The 18,014-nt window shown below is 42.8% G+C and overlaps 2 protein-coding genes across 2 annotated transcripts in view; both read left to right on the forward strand.

Annotated features, from left to right (window-relative positions):
• Positions 1 to 18,014, forward strand: part of Rsod (Related to Sod) — a 342,433-nt gene that overhangs the window by 65,077 nt on the left and 259,342 nt on the right. The window lies entirely within an intron of this gene.
• On the forward strand, positions 5,421 to 17,226 carry RpS7 (ribosomal protein S7). The gene is made up of 2 exons (XM_065223885.1): positions 5,421 to 5,940; positions 17,160 to 17,226. Exons 1-2 carry the CDS (start codon positions 5,498 to 5,500, stop codon positions 17,224 to 17,226), a joined length of 510 nt encoding a protein of 169 aa, XP_065079957.1. The 5' UTR covers positions 5,421 to 5,497.

Genomic DNA, 18,014 nt, shown 5'->3' on the forward strand with positions numbered 1-18,014 from the left:
GTATTGCTGGGATTCTCCTTCGAACCAACACCGCACTCTCTGGTAGGGATCGCGCGTTGAGCCTAGTGGTGTGCATCGGAACACACCCCGGCCCGTGATCCTGGTGCAGTGGTCACCTCTGGAACAGTATCACCATCACTGATCTCCATCCGAGCGAGCTTCGTAACAGCCCGCTTCAATACACCACTGTTGGTTCGAACCCACGCTTGTCAAACTCTTCCATCACCGGCTACGATTGGCTGATCCACAATTCCACGTATCCAGCACTTTCGTTTGTCTCCGTCGACTATGTAGACTAGATCGCCAACCTTCAGATTTCTGGCCTCTCCGAACCACTTCTTTCGTTGACTAATCGACGGCACGTATTCCTTTATCCACCTGTTCCACTTCTCGTTGGCTAACTGCTGCGATCTCTTGAACGAGTCCCGTAGAGCTTCCGCTGGGTGTACCGGAGGTAGCACCGATAGTGGTTCATTCGGTGAACTGCCCCGAAGAAAATGGTTAGGGCTAAGTGTTTCCACATTTTCAGTTCCTTGGCTCACGTACGTAAGGGGCCGAGAATTTATAATGTCTTCAGTTTCAGCGATCGAGGTGAGCAGGATTTCGTCAGTCAAACGCCTTCCATCATCAATCGCTACCAGTACTTCCTTCACGGACCTCACGAGTCTTTCCCAAACTCCCCCATGTGGGGAGAGGCAGGTGGATTGAACGTCCACTTTGTTCGAGCCGACGTGAACTCATCGGCGCATTCTTGATCTATGCTGTGAATCTTGTCCACTATCTCCTTGCTTAAACCTCTTAGATTTGTCCCGTTGTCCGAAAAAATTTCCTTCGGTGGACCACGTCGACCAACGAATCGGCGAATTGCCATCAAACAGGACTGCGTGGTTAACGAATGAGCGACCTCGAGATGAATTGATATGACGACCAAACATGTGAATAAAACTATCCACCTCTTCTCACTGCGACGGCCAACTGTGACTACGAACGGCCCAAGATAATCCACGCCCACGTAGCTAAAGGGTCTTAAAAATGGAGTTAGTCTTTGTACCGGTAGTGCCGCCATTCTAGGGTTTTGTGGACGGTTTTTGTTAATCCTGCACCATAGACAGTCACTAGCCACCCTAGTAATTACTGCTCCTACCGCCTGTATGAAGAACCTTTGCCGCAACTCATTCTTCACTGTCTCTCGATATCCATGACCGAATCGTTCGTGATAGTGTTGAACGATCTTCATTGTAACTGCATGTTGTTTCGGCAGCACTATGGGAAAACGAAGGTCAAACGATAGGAACTCAGCGCGTTCCACTCGGCTCTCCATCCGCAGAATTCCGTCTTCATCGATGAGAGGTGTCAGCCTGTATAGAAAGCTCGATTTTTCGATCTGCAATCTATGCTCCGCGGCCACGTTCGTATTTTTTGTTAATACTTTCACCTCTTCACCGAAGCATTCAGCTTGCGCCATCTTGATTAAGCTTCGCTCTGCCTTCTCGTACTCGACCTGCTTCAATGGCATTCGTTGCACTGGAAAGTTTCTGGGTTTGATGATCTTCGCTTGCTTATCCGTAGCCTTTAGTGTTTCGATCGGCAAACCGTTCATCTTTGCACGACAGTTGGATATAAATCTGAAGACAGTAGCTATCTTGCGAACCAAAACGGTCCACTTAGATATGCGGAGAACTTCGATAGCTGGCGCAAGTAGCTGCACGTCATGTACCAATAAATGCGCTTTCAATTCCTCCTGCGTAGTCGACGACAATGTCTTCTGCTTCGGCCAATTTTCCTCATCTCGGTATAGAAACTCGGGTCCTGTAAACCACTGACTGTCCGAGTTCAACTCGGGATCTCTGGCCCACTTCGTTAATTGGTCTGCTATGTTTAGCCTTGTAGGGACCCAGCGCCACTCACATAGCTTGGTAAGCGTAAGGATCTCCCCGATGCGTAATCCGACGAACTCCTTGTACCTTCGCAATTCGGAAGTAATCCAGGACAATACGGTTGTGGAGTCAGTCCAGAAAAACTGTCGTCTAATCTGGAATGAATGATTGCTTCGCACCGTTTTTGCTAAACGCGCTCCTAATACTGCAGCTTGTAGTTCAAGGCGTGGTACGGACATGGGCTTCAATGGGGCCACTTTTACGAGGCTCGTTATCAATGCGCATTGTATCTTTCCGTTGACTATTGCCCGAAAATACGCTGCGCATCCGTATGTACCCTTGCTGGCGTCCGTAACGATGTGAAGTTGAAGATCTTCGATGTCCGTATAACTTGCTTGTCCGAAGTAGCTTCGTGGCACTCTAATCGCTTCGATAGTTGGCAGCACTTTGGTCCACCGAATCCACTTCTCAAACGATTCATCGTCGATGGGATCATCCCATCCGCAGCCGGTTCTCCACAAATCTTGTATTAACATCCGCCCGTACACCGTAAATGGTGACAGCAGACCAAGAGGGTCGAACATTGACATCACCGAGCTCAACACAATCCTTTTGGAGGGTCTACCAATCCCTTGTAGCATAGATTGATATTCGTCACGAGTTGCCGTAGAGAAAGAGAGGACATCGTCCTTCGGATCCCACACAATTCCAAGGACGCGTTCGGTCATTGTCTCCTTATCTTGATGAAAATGTACAGCAGACGTCGCCGAGTGTTCCCCCATCGCTTCCAAGAATCTTGGGGAGTTAGACACCCAATTTCTGATGAGGAAACCTCCACAAGAATGGATTAGTTTTACTTCAGTAGCAATCTTGATTCCTTCTTCCACTGAATCTACACTATCGTAGTAATCATCTACGTAGTGTTTCTCGATCACTGCGGCTGAAGCTTTTGGAAATTCGTGCTCGAACTGCACCGCGTTCAAATTTTTAATGAATTGTGCAGAGCATGGGGAGCACGTTGCTCCAAATGTCCCGATGCACAGTGGACACCGTCCATACAAATCTCGGACAAAAATCCAAAAGTTGTCTGAATTTGATGGAAATTTCATATTGTAGTGATTTTTGGATGCTACGTCCGTTTTTGAAATTTTTACTTTAAGTGGCGATCCATAGAGTACGTCACGCTATATTGAGGTAAAATCAGCCCTCCTCTCTCCTCTTTCAATGCATTTTGCCTAGACTTAATACATTGTTTGTCAAAGATTCTTCATGTCCCCTTCCCCTCTTAGGGCGTGACGTACTTTATGGACGCCCCCTCATCACCTTACTTGAATCCGCTTGAAAAACGGTTTTTTACCCGAGACGCACAAGGTCGAGTGTCATATACAATTTATCATTAACAATATCTTTTGTGTGTGTGTGTGTGTGTGTGTGTGTGTGTGTGTGTGTGTGTGTGTGTGTGTGTGTGTGTGTGTGTGTGTGTGTGTGTGTGTGTGTGTGTGTGTGTGTGTGTGTGTGTCTGTGGGTATGTGTGTGTGTGTGTGTGTGTGTGTGTGTGTGTGTGTGTGTGTGTGTGTGTGTGTGTGTGTGTGTGTGTGTGTGTGTGTGTGTGTGTTTGTGTGTGTGTGTGTGTGTGTGTGTGTGCGTGGCTTTTCCAAGAAAAAACTTCTCGGATATTCGGAAAATCCATGGACATTTTACTCAGCCTGGTCTACACTTATAGCATCAGAAACACAATAGTTAAACCCTATTCATTGTTATATAAATTTTCTTAAAAAGAACAGACATACTAGGTGGTTTACACGTTCTGGGCAGTTCCGAGGAGAAATTTAGATCAATTCGCGAATACATAACGAGGCATGTGGGAATAATTGATGTTATAATAGGCGCTTAATATCGCGAATACCTACGCCGCTGGAACAATGCAAAACGAATGAATGAACGATTTCTGACAGCAAATGCAGAATAGTTGGATCAATTCATAGCGATTGGTGGAGCTTCCAGTTCCAGTTCAGGTTCGAAGCGTGGTCAGCGATGCTCTCGCGTCCCATACGATGTGCACTTTCCCTGGTTTTCGAGGGTTGAGCACCACGTTCAAGGGAAGATACCAAACGTTTCCATCTGCCATCTCCGCCAAATCTTCGATAGTAGCCTTGTGCGCATAACCTTTTACCAGGTAATCGGTAATCTGTTGAAGGACCTTCGATCGAAGTTCCGGATTACGTTCTAATTTTCTTTCTAAAGCTTTCAGTCGTGACATCGCCATTGGATAGCTATCCGGAAACCTTCGCTCTTCTTGTCGCCATAGCAATCCGGTTTCGTACCGGTCCTCAACTCGTACTGTCGTCGCTTGCATAATGCTGATACCGCAACTGAAGTTACTGAGGGATCATCCAACAGGAACTGGCTCCGCATAACGTCGTGAAGGTCTTGGTTGCTCAACGGTTTCAATGAGTGGAAGTTGACTCTGACGTCTGATACTACGGGTCCACTCTGTTGAGGGCCGTAAATCGTCCACCCCAGCTTGGATTTCACGCCGATTGGCTCCCCAGGTGAGCCAACTCGCGATTCGAGAGGAGCGAATACGTCCAAGTTGTCCAGTCCAAGAATAATCCTTGGTTCTTCGAGCCCATAGCTCACAGCGGGAATATTGTGTAGATGTGGGTACTTTCCAGCTATCTTTTCGTACTGCAAACTTTGTTTCGGTAGTTTTAACTCAGCAACAGTGCGGACATCCTTCAACAGCAATCTTTCGTTTGAGCCCCGTGCAGAAATCCTTAAATTGACTCTTTTGGACGAATCTTCGAACCTCTTGACGTTTCCGGTCCACGTAACAACCAGCGGTTCCACATAACCTCGGACATCTAACTCCCTAGCCACCTCATCTTCAACAAGAGTAGACGACGATCCTTCATCTAAGAATGCCAGAATATCTAGTGCGTAGTCCTGGAAGTACAGGGTAACTGGTACCATACGGAAGATAACGCTACGATTCAGTACACCATGCGTATTGCACACAATATCCATAAGCTGCATAGATCCTTCGGCGCGATGCAGCAGGGGATGGTGATTGCCTTGACATCCGTTGATATTGCAGCGAATCTTAAAGTTGCAGCGACTTTTTCCGTGGTTATTGAGACATTGAGCGCAGAGTTTGTGTTGCTCCACGACCTTCAGTCTGTCTGCCAAGGTGCTTTTCTTGAAGTCGTCACAGAAACGCAGTTTGTGATCCGTTCGTTTACAAACGAAGCACGGCTTGGCAATGTTAGATGCTGTTGGAGATTCAGATTTACCGGAAGTGGTGTTGTGCACGTGCATAAACTCTTTCCGCTTTGGTTTGCCTTTTACAGATTGCTGTGAATCGCGGGAGTCGCCCAGAAAGAGTGTAGAAAACTCTGATACCTCGGAGGCGTTGGCTACGATGTCGTTCATGAAATCTGTGAAGATTCTCAGAGGAGTGCCACTCTTGCTCCACTTAAAACGGACCCAGTCCATTATGTAATTCGACGGTAACTTCTCGACCAGCTCTTGAACTAACTTTGCTCCTTTCTCGCTCTTTTTTCGGGCATCTTTGATGTGCGAGTGAACACATTTCACTGTGAACGTAAATTATTTTCGCTATGGTTTTCGGATCAAAGGTGATCAAGGCCGGTGGTGCCGAGCCTGATGCGTTTGAGGGTCAGATCGGCCAGGCTATCCTGGATCTGGAGATGAACTCGGACTTGAAGCCACAACTGCGTGATCTGCACATCACCCGCGCTCGAGAGATCGAGTTCAACAGCAAGAAGGCTATCGTGATCTATGTGCCGGTGCCCAAGCAGAAGGCCTTCCAGAAGGTCCAGACCCGTCTGGTTCATGAGCTGGAGAAGAAGTTCTCCGGCAAGCACGTCGTGTTCATCGGCGAGCGCCGTATCCTGCCCAAGCCTCAGCGTGGCCGTCGTGACCCCAACAAGCAGAAGCGCCCACGATCCCGTACCCTGACTGCCGTGTACGATGCCATCCTGGAGGATCTGGTCTTCCCGGCTGAGGTCGTCGTCGATAGCAAACTTTCCGCAATGGTTCAGTACTTTACAACGGGATTCCGACTTTTTTCTGAAGTGATTCCGTTAATGTCGAAGTGTTTCAGTACTTGCAGAAGTGATTCCAAACTTTTCTGGAATGATTCAGTACTTTCCGAAGAGAATCCAAATGTGTCTAAAGTGAATCAGTACTTTCCAAAGCGATTCTAAACTCTTCTGAAGTAATTCAGTAAATTTTCAAGTATTCTCAAACTTTTCCGAAATGATTCAGTACTTTCCTAAGTAGCTTCGAACATTTCTAAAGTGATTCACAACTTTCTGAAGTGATTCCAAACTTTTTTGAATCGTTTCAGTACCTTCACAAGTAAAACCGAACATTTCAAAAGTAATACAATACATTCCGAAGTGATTACTTTCCGTAGTGGTTGAAAACATTTCTTAAATGATTCAGTACTTTCCGAAGTCAGTCCGAACTTTACAGCAGCGATTCAGTACTATCTGAAGGGGTTTCGAACTTTCCAAAAGTTATTCAGTACTTCCTGAAATGATTCAGTGCTTTTCGAAGTGATTCCGAACATTTATGCAGTGATTAACTACTTTTCAAAGTGATTCCATAAATTTACCACTTTGTCAAGCAGCTTTGGTGTAACTTTCTACCAGCGATTTCACAAAACTGCACTAATTAATTTATATTTATTTTTAATGAAACGCACAAATGTTGGCTACTTTTCTCGTGGTTCTAGAACAAATAATATCAAAATAATGTTTTATTTCAAAGTTCGAGTGGTAGTAATCGTCATTTTAACTGCTTGAATGAAGTGGTTAATTTATTAAGCGATTCAGTACCTTCCGAAGTGATTCCAAACTTTAATGAAGTGATGCAGTAGTTTCCGAAGTCATTCTAAATTATTCTCAATTGATTCATAACTTTCCGTAGTTATTTCGATGTATGTGATTACAAACTGTTTTTAAGTGATTAAGTGCTTTCTGACGTGATTTAAAACACTTCTGAAAAGCGTCAGTGCTTTCCGAGGTAATTTCAAACACTGTTAGACATTTTAACTTTTCATGGTGATAAAATATTAAAATGAGTGTTGCAATACCTTTCTACGTGAGTCCATACTTATGACGAGTAGTGCATGTATGTAGGTATCTACGACTCGTTAAATACAACCGATCAAACTCTACAAAACAGTGAGCTGCGAATCCTGCTGAAGAAGGGAACGAAGGAAGACAACAGGAGAGCGAGTGAACTCTGTGTAGGGAAAATTAAAACAAATAAATTACCTCCTCACAGCATGGTTCGCATGTTTGGGAAGTGTTTTTGTTTCGCTTGTTGCTCGCTGCTGGCTTTTTGATAATTTTATTAGTTAGAGGTGTCTTAGCTTTTGTAAAGGAATGGGAGAGAGAGAGAGAGACTCTGATTCGTCCGCCGTCGGAATGCAATCGTGTCGTTGGGAAGCAGCAGCAGTCTGTATTTTCTTTGCATGGACCACGCTAGGAGTTTCTCACCCGCAGAGGAGGATACCCGGCTGACCGAACGATTCGCACGGGGACTTCATCCAATTAAGATGTTATTCGATTTGGGTTCCAAATTGTTTGTTTAGTTTTCTTCAAGAGGAAGACAAAAGGAAACGCAGGTGGAGTATGAAAGTATGTTCGATAAAATGTTTAGCTTTTTTTTTGTGAACAATGAACATATTAATTAGAGCATGTGACGTTTAGAGAGATGAAAATAATAAATCATATTTCGATTTTTGAAGGTTATGGAATTCGAACCATTTCTCAGCCATAGCAAGCATTCTTTCGTGAGTTAATTAATTTGGTTGGGGAGCCTATTACCTCATAGCGCTGCACCCCCTCCTGTCATCTGGCAGTACCAAACCCAAAGTGGAAGTATTAATGGGGCCCTGGGTGATGGAGTGTGTGTACTTACCATGCTACGTGATAAATTAATCGATTCTGCTCAACCACCCAGCCGAGCACCGACGAACAGCCGTACAGAACAGCCTGCCTTCAGCCGCTTCATTCCGATGCCTGTTGTACACGGCTAGATGTCGAGCAGATAAACAAACAATAAACCCAATTAAAATCTTAATCACTTGGAAAATATTTGCACGCCAGTCGGCAATGAGTGTGTGCAGCGAAAATGGAAAATTGAATTATTAGTTTCGAATGAAGCGCAAATTGATCGATCTCTTCGGGGCAAGAGTTAATTAATTGAAACTGTTTTGTTTGCCCGAATGGAGAGCGCGTAAATTGGGCCGATGTAACCGAAAATTTTCCAACGGAACCAGAAGTAGCTACTTCCAACAAAGACACGATAATTTATTCGGGAAAATGGAAACGAACATAAATAACCGCCTAATTATTGCCGGCGCGAGAGAGGGCTTCCTTTTAAGGAGGGGTGGACTCATTTCCCATAGCAGCCTTGACTGTATTGATCGTCTGCACATGGTCTTCGCCAGCTCGTGAAAACAAGGCAAAGTCTGAGGAGATTGTATCGGGAAAATTATTTCAATGTATATATTTTTAACCCACCACAACCGGCTAAATATATACAGACGAAAAGAGAACGCGATTCCATCACTCCTAGCCTAACAAGAACGGAACCGAAGAATGGGAAAATTATGCTTCAGAGGAGCCTAGTCCTACAAAACATACTACGATTTAGCGTGCTGGTTGGATTTATCTAATCTGACCCGGCACAACGGAGAATGGTCGTAAAATTTAAGTGTATCTAATTACCAACGGGTGGTTCGGTTAAGCTGTGGTTCAATTATGTAATGGATTTTGCTTGGTTATTAAAGATAAGAAGTTTTGGAAATGCAATAAAAATATGAAAAGTTCTCACGATATTTCCGATCGGCTGGGACATTATCAAGCAGAATTAGTAGGAACAATACAATTGCTTGTCATTTTCACTAACACGGGGCCGTTCATACTCCACGTAGACCAAAGTCAAAATCATCAAAATTTCCGTTCGAATTATGTTGGCTATAATTTTGATTTCGATTTTTAACAGCTGCAATAGCAGTATAGGCAGCTCTATGAACTTGTTAGCGGCAGGTACAGATGAAGACTTTGAAGCAGGGGAGCTGTTTGTACCTACAGGTACGAATGTAGAATTTGTTCCTCGTTGACCGTTGTTAACAGCAGAGAAATTAGTACCTGGTCGGGAACGTGGAGCGTTTCCTACCTGTTGCTAAGAACGAGATTGTAGGATCGCTTTGCAAGCCTTACATTCCCAAAAATTGGATTTGTGGTTTTCACCACAATTTGAACAATTAAATCTCTTATGATCGCCCTTCACCAGGACAGTCGTCATTTGGAGTGAGGTTTTGGAAATTTCCTCCAGTATTCCTGAAATGTTCTCACGTCACTCGGACATGGAGCATAATGCTAGCATTTTCTAAGACCTTAAGGTTGTTTAGTTTACTAGACTTAAAGTGAACTAAATAAAAATCATTAGAAATTCCGCTGCGCGAATCACCAGGACGGGATTTCATTTTCATTTAAAGTACTTCTTCTTCTCCTTCTTCTTCTTCGTATTTCAAGATTACTGGTAGTCGCATATTAGCTTGCTGCGTGCTCTCAACTTAGTGTTCTATAGATGCATTTCCACAGTTAGTAATTGAGAGCTTTCGATGTTTGTACTATTTTTGCATTATTATAGTTGTGTGGCAAGTACAATCATGCTTTATACCCAGGGAAGTCGAGAAATTTTCCAACCCGGAAAACTCCTAGACCGGATCGGGAAACGAACCCAGCCACCTCCAGCATGGTTTTGCTTTGTAGCTGCGCCTTAACCGACTGAGCTAAGGGAAGCCCCATTGATTAATTGGACTGGCTCAATTCCAAGTAATTTTGTCAGTTCATATTTGATTTGATTGGATTCACCACTACACACTTAGAAATTATCGCCGACTTCGGTAATTTCTACCGAAATCTGAACAGCTGAACTTTTCGGAACTTATTTTCAAATTCAAAAGCCAAAGGTGAAGGTCAAAGTTTTACCGAACGTTCAGCTGTTCTGATTTCGGTAAAATTTACCAAACACGGAAACAAAATCTTAGTGTGTAGACCTTTCGAGACAACCTAGAACCGACGTTTAGTTTTGGTGTCGCAAGTGAAAAATTTGTGTTGCTTCTCAGTAAGATTCTTGAGAAGATGTTTGAACCGGTCCAAGGTTTCAGCCATTAAACATTTCTAATGAATGGAGATCACATTAAAAAATCAAAATTCAGACAGTAACGAAAAATCCCAAACACGGACGTAACGATAGAGCGCAAATCGAACACACGACACACTGCGCATGCTCTCATTAGCGAGCTCACCGCTCGGTTTACCGCTCACCATTTCACCAATGAATGGAAGGAAGGAGAAAAGCAGTGGTAATAAAATCGCTTGCCAAATCGTTTTCTTCGTTATTTACCTTCGAGCAATGGACGGATAAGCGTCGGATACGACGCATGTGTGGAACAGAACGTATCGCACCAATTCGAAAACGACGACGAATGCACCTACATCGACCGGAGGAAAGGCTTCCCGCAATAGGCACCGTCATCCGGTCGGAATCGACTTGCACTGGAGTGAAAGAGTCAATTAGCGCTAGTTGTTCTTTCACAAAAATCCAATTCATGGTTGGAGCACGTCTTGGCCAAGGGGCCTCATAGCCTAGTCAGTAAAGGCACGGTATTACCAAGCCGGAGGCGGCGGGTTCGATTCCCGATCCGGTCGAGGGAATCTTTCGGGTTGGAAATTTTCTCGACTTCCCTGGGCATAGAGTATCATTGTGCTGCCATACAATATACAAATTCATGCATTGGTATTGGCATCGAAAGCTCTCAATTAATAACTATGGAAGTGCATTTAGAACACTAAGTTGAGAGCACGCAATAAGCTAATATGTGCTAAGCAATAAGCTTGAAGTTCGAACAAGAAGAAGAAGAAGAAGCACGTCTTGGTCTGGTGTGAATGCTGCCATATACTTGCAACTAGGAACGCTTTGACGAAAAATACTCCAAAAAGGAGGGGCCTAATTAGTCAATTGATCAAGTCAGTTGAATTCAACCACCCCGGGAGCTATTTGACAGCACCAGTATAATGTCAATGTACCCCGAAAATTCTGGTACTCTGGTTCTGTCAAATCGAATAATGGTGGAGTAAATTTACAATTGGTCTTATTTTTGATCAACTCTTTTTTAAACGTTTTTGAGTTTTGTTTTTGTAAAAACATTGATATTTTTCTCATAGTTATCCAATCGACTCAACATAACGGGATCGGAAAATGCCTATCTGTGAGAGCGCGTAACATATTTTTCTTAAATGAATTTCTCGGTAACCACTCTACCGAATTGAACGCAACAGCCATCAAATGAAAGGTATCATGATTATATAGAATGCCCCAATAAACATGTACCATTCACTAACGATATCATAGATGGTACGACCATACCACATAAAGTTAGTATGATAATCCGAATTGGTGGTTAGGCGCTTCTTATGGTTATTGTTAATGCGGGTGTTGATTAATAGATTTTCAATCGAAGAACTGGTCTCGAAGATATGGACGGAACAAGACCCGAAAATCGCGAAATTCGCGATCTAAACGAAGCAACCAGCTAACAAAAAGTATTATGGTCACATTGAATGATGTTGATCAAATTTAGAATCGGTCAACTATTTCCGATAGACATGCATTTTTGGAGCTAAGTCGTATTTATCGGTAATAACTAATGCGAATTGCAAGCAACAACCACCAAATGAAAAGTATCATGATCCCATAGAGCTTTAATGAACAAATTCAGAATCGGTCAACTTGTGTTGGAAATGTGGCAGGAACATGTTTTGGGGAATGTGAGCCATGATACTAAATTTGACCGGTATGGAATAAAACCTATCATGTTACAAAACAAATTACTTCAAAATATGTTAACCAATTCAATTGTGGCCATTTCGAGCGCCGTGGATCACATTGGTCAGTTCCGGGCATGTCCCAGATGCCCCCGAGGAATTACCCAAACCAGACCAAATAATGAATTTTGATTTCATCAAATCGATTAAATTCCAAGATATGAGGAAAATAATGCAACATCAGTAATACGTCTCACTCAAAATTTATTCTTGGCCTGCTTTCGACGTCCACATGAAGTGAAACAACAACATGTTTTCTGATGTGAAAAAAGTTGTGCCACCAACGATGGCTGAACCCATTGTTTACGTACGGTGGAGACATCTACAATTTGTAAGTGGGTACGTGAAACTAAGATTTTCTGTCTAGATACTCGGGGGTGAATTCAACTGACTTGAACGCGAATAGAACGTGTAAACCATGCCATTCAACTGATTTGATCAACTCACTAAAAGTTGAACCAGGCTTAACTTTTCAAGCCAATTGAATTCAACTGAGTTGATCAGCAGAATTTCAACTGATCACGTTCACTTAAAACATACTGTAATTCAGTGAACGTGATCAGCTGCAATTCTGCAATTCCATAGCTGTGGGGACAGTCGTCACAACTAATTAGAAATCACCCAGCGGTGCCGGTGGTGTAGTGGTAAGCGTGATTACCTCTCACCCCAGCAGTCGTGGGTTCAATCCCAGTTGGCACCGCCGGTATGTTCTGAGGCATAACATCTCTGATCACGGCTTCCTTCGGAAGGCAAGTAAAGCCGTTGGTCCCCGGTTCATGAGTTGATGGGTCGATAGGTAGGGTCCAGGTGTGGGAGGTGCCTCCCTGGCGTCGGTAGCATTGGTGTTCAGCACGGAAAACAAGATCGACGGAAAACAAATCAAGGAAAAAAACCAATTAGAAAGACCCAGAAAGTGGACGTGGACATCTGAATGAGAAGCATTACCCACGGCAACAACATCCTTCGAACGTTACACAGCTGAGTTTGACTACAATGATCACCTGTGTAATACTGCTGCCAGGAAAGCCAACTGAAGCTCTGAACCATTTGGCGAATTTTTTAACTTTTGGTTAAAATTTTACAGATAAAAAGTTATCGATTAACCCTGCTATCCGAGCATGGTTATTTCTGACAGACAAGAAGTTAAATTTTGACAACCGTGGCTCGAAAACCGGTCGACTGACAGCACGGGGATTTTCAAACACAAGAAATAACTTTCGAAATGTCACTTTTAACCACGAGTTAAATTTAACTCGGCAAATGGTTCACAGCCTGAATACGCTGTCTCTGGAGTTACCCAAGTACACTAGTTTGTTCGCTTCGATCCAAAACGGCAGTTTCATTTGCAACGGAGATGGTCACCACAAATTTGGTAGGACCCTGAAGGACGCGGACATCGGAGGCTCTTTGAGAAAAAAAAAACTTCACCATCTTTCGGACGTTGCACTGCAGTCGTTCCGTTAGGCTGACTACAACATTGATCAACCACTGTGCAATGGTGTAAGCACGCCATACCCGAAAGCACCAGCATGTTAATCTCTTAGATCCCAAATGGACTTTTTCAGGGCCACTATATTTCTACGCTATAGAATTTCTTTTAAGATCTCCAGGGGCGGTAAAACAGGTTCACAAAATTGAAATATTTTTGAACCATGGAGAGAAATATCAGCAAAGAATCGTCAATCAGTGCCAATAGCAGTGCTCGGAAAATCACTATCAGGTTTGGGTCATTGAGTCTCCGTGAGAGAATAAACTTGCGTAAATCATCCAGCTCTAAACCTTCCCAAAACGTCAATCGGTAGCACGTATAAGCATTTCGTGTTAGTTCTCCATCCACTGAAGCAAATACAACAGCAATATCAACAAATAGCGCCAAAAGGCAACAGTGATTAGTACCTTTTCGTTCCGTACCCTCCAACATCAACAACCCTTTCGATGGACACCACGAAAAATCAACAAACGATTCTATTCAGGACCACCAAATAAATACAGAAGGAGTTAAGATTATAGATTTTCGAATAATTAAAAGAACTAAGAGCAAACACGTATGATCCGACCACTCACGGCCTTTGCGCTACATATTCCAGATCTTAGATGTACAGTATTCATCACCTATTTCTCTTACCATCGGCCTATACTTACTGATATATAGGAAAGTTTGAACATACTGAGAGGTAAGCACATATCATCGATAAGAGACGTATGTGTGAGAAAATTTGCGAAAAAATCTAAGGGCACCGGTGATATAGTTAAGTAGTAATATCACCGACGAACCTACATGCCACTGGAGCATTTCGTTTGTCCACAATTCGATTTATCCAATTAGCGATTCGATCTGTCAAACGGGCGATCAGATCTGTCAAACGAGGTGAGACGCAAACCATGTCAATATAAATGTTACGTGTGTTCGTGTCCTTGGTCACGATATGACGCGATCGGATGAGTAGATGGCGGTAGTGTTTAACGTATTTTAAATATGGCGTCTTGGGCTAGAATTTGGATGTCGCTTCTATGAGCTGACACGTCGGTTCGTCGGTGGTAATATCATCTACCAGAATTTAACAAACAAACTTTTAAAATTACAGGTATTAATAATCACTATTTTTTTATCAGCTACACGGTAGCCGTCCCAAAAGATCAAAAGGACACCAGAAAAAACAACCGGTCCTTTTCAGGGCCACCATTCGAAAAACATCCGGTCCTTTTCAGGTCCATCAATTCAAAAACGGAAAGAGTTAAGATAATAGATTATCGGTCAATTAAAAGAACTAAAGGCTCAACATATTTTCCGTCCACTAGCGGTCCTACGTTAAGCTTCCGTTCGTGTTCCTAGGCACAGACCATTCTACTTTTTTTTCTATTTGTTCTGGAACTTTTCTAAACATTTGTACGAAAATGAAACCCGTAGGCGAATTTGGAATGAGCAAGTCGTGTTGTATTTATGAAAAGACAGGGGACACCGTCTTCAACCAGAAGTTGCATAGACTGAACACATATATTAGACAACGTACAACACACAACGTTCAGTAGACCAGTAGGAAAAAAAAAATCTTTTAACCAAAAGTTTCAGCGGCTGCAGCTAGAATCGAACCCTTATTTCGTGGCACACACAATTACGCCTGAACGACGGGTGACGCCGCTACTCGTACGACCACGAAGCCCACCAAAACAAAATATATACAATTTATAACACTTTATCAAATCCAACTGGAAGGTATAGGGTGTCCCAGAAAGAATAAGTACACTTTCAACTCACCGCCATTTTCTACCCCGATGAAGTTTATCAGCTGTTCATCGATGTGTGTTGTTGTTTACTTATTGCTCAAGTGTAATGTTTATTCCCAACATATCAGCAACGAAGTTGGCGCAAATGGAGCAGTCCAAACTGGCATCCGAAAGTTCGGTGAAGAAATTACCTTCGAGGACACATCGAAATCTGGCCGTAAACCGGGACTGGTGGACCGAAAAGTGGACCAGAAGATCACCAAGCTTTCGTCAGTAAGAAAAGTGCCTCTGTTCGAGATTTAGCCTATAAAAAACTGAAACATTTAAAAGTAACGTCCAACGTGCCTAGGCAAGAAACGGGCTGAAATCGTTCAATAAGCAGAAAAAGTGGAAATGGAATCAGCAACCAGCCTCATCCCGTCAAACCGAGGGCTCGGAAGCTATATGATAGCCTGCTGTGTGGAAAAGTGGCGTGATAACGGACGATGAAATCTGAGTACTGCGGACTCACTCAAGGTGCTTGTCACTTGGGAGCCAAACATTCAGAAGCAGCAAATGCAGTTACTGTTCTGTTATTATCGTCAAGCATTGTAATCTCATAAAAAGGATGTATACTTTTTCATTACACATTCTTAATTTTAAGCTCAAAGATAAAAACAAACAGACTCAGTGATGAAAGTATAAAAACCAGCATACTTTTATGAGGCAGCTGAGTTTTCAATTACAGTAAAACAATCCTTTGCGAAACATGTACGTAAACAAACTTTGATAGAGTCATGGGGGCTCAAGCACTCCTGGCTCAGAGATTTTGGCGGGAATCAACTGAGAAAGAGCAAACCAGTTATAAACTTGAGAAAATTTTCAAGCAGTTTTCCATTGGCTTGCAAAATAAAATTTGTCGACTCCGCAGTACCCAGGATGAAACATACGTCAAATTTTACTACACAAGAAGCTTCCGGGAGACCACACCATCACAGTCCGTGATGGTCAGGAAGTTGAGGATGCCGATACGTCAATTTGTCAAAACTGAAAATTTTGGTAAGAAGGCCATGATTTGGCAAGCGATAAGTGAGTGTGGCAAGTTGTCAGAGCCATTTGTGACGAAAGAGACGATGAATACTGAAATATACGTTCGGGAGAGTTTGAATCGGCGTCTGCGGCCCATGACCCGTCAACATGATGGCCCAGGTCTATTTTGGTCCGATTTGGTGTCAATGCACTATTCGAAAGACACGGTAGCTTGGTACAAAGGAAACAATGTGCAATACGTGCCGGTCAATCGAAACTTTTTGGGCCCTTTCCAAGTGATATCTACGGAAACACTTTAAAGCAGCTAATTCAACCGAAGAATTTGAAAAAGACTGGACAAAAGTGACCAAAATTATCGCCAAGGAATCTGTGCTGAAGCTCATGGGTAGCGTCAGATCAAAAGTTCGCTCCTTGACATACGATTAAAGGAACTGCGGATTATTTTCACCCAATTGAAAGAGAACACTGAAGAGAACACATAGGGGAAGTGCACCAGTATTGGCCATTTTCTTTCCTCTGTTCGGGACCTAACACCACTGCGACCAGTAAGTTGATCTATTGTAGTATATCCCGTGTCCTTGGTTTAGGGCATGTCGTATTACTTAAATGCAGGTAATGTCGGCCTAAGTATCCCTAATTTGGGCCCATACATAAATTCAGCAAACGACTAAATTTTCAATAGCAACCAAAAATATGTATTAGTAACGTCCCAATAACGCGTTCATCTGGATAAAATTGATAAATAGCAGATTTGTAGCGCTGGGCCCAATCTTAGATCCATAGGCCAACATTAGAGACATTTCCCCTATTTGATTTTTTTTTTTACGGTTGTCATTCTTGCATTTATCGCAAGGATCCGACTCTAATTGAAAGGTCCCGCTCGTTATACCCATCGGAGTGTTGAAACACCCTCCAAAGGCGCGCCCCTTTATCAGTCAAAATTGGATTCCTTAGCAACAAAATTAAGGAATGACACCGATCATGACCATGCATCAGAACCCTAGTCTTAACCAGTTCAAACTAGGGAACAACGAATAGAAGGTTAGGAATCATATAGATGAAGACTAACTAACTCATTTTTCCTTGTTTCAAGATCATCCTCGGTGGACAAAGCCAAGTCTTGTCACTATCAACAAGGCATAAAAAGTAACAAGGAATAAGATGTGTTTCCTTGATTACTGAAAAATCCTGTTCCCCAAGTTTGAAGAAGTCAGGACTAGAAATCGGTGGTAGATCTTACATCCCGTATCGTACCACGAAAAGGTTATCTACCATAGGTTCCTATTTTGAGGTCGAAATGTTTATGTACACCGCTGAATATGATTTTTTTTAAATACCAACTAACTGAACGCAACTGAACATCTTAAACAACGCGAAATATCGTCAAAAGTTGGTAAAATTAGGATCATGGTCAATATTGGAGCCTTTACCTTATCTGAAATAAAAATTTGTGTTCATTAACATAACGCTGTTTTATTCCAATAATAAACTATGTGTATACTTTCTGGGACACCCTATGAATACATTTAGAAGTCATCTGTGGCAGAAACATTACATTTTATGTAAATAGATTTAGAGAGGTAAAGTGCGGGTTGTACTTAGGCTCTTAGGAATTATATGGCATAACATAAACCTAATGGTTGTATCTTAGCATTTCGTAGTCCAAATTGAGAGCGTTACGTTATATTTAAGCTCTCTAACTAGCTTGCTGGTTTTATTCGGTACAGCGAATCAAAACAAAACAAAAACCATGGCAACCTGTCAAAAAGTCAACATTCCAAGTGATCCTCCTATTTTCTCTTGTAATCAAGATGTAAGAAATGCTTATTGGATCCACTAAAAGCTTTTTCAATACAAGGTTTAAAACCGTGATGCCAATACTGGCCATCTCCATCCGGATTTAGTGAAACTGTCTGCGTTGTTTTAAGAAGGGTTTGTGGATCTTTCG

The sequence above is a fragment of the Ochlerotatus camptorhynchus genome, unplaced genomic scaffold, assembly GCF_037179485.1.
Source record: "Ochlerotatus camptorhynchus isolate MF236.1 unplaced genomic scaffold, CSIRO-AGI_Acam_v1.1 ptg000201l, whole genome shotgun sequence".
In the NCBI taxonomy this organism is placed as follows: domain Eukaryota; kingdom Metazoa; phylum Arthropoda; class Insecta; order Diptera; family Culicidae; genus Ochlerotatus; species Ochlerotatus camptorhynchus.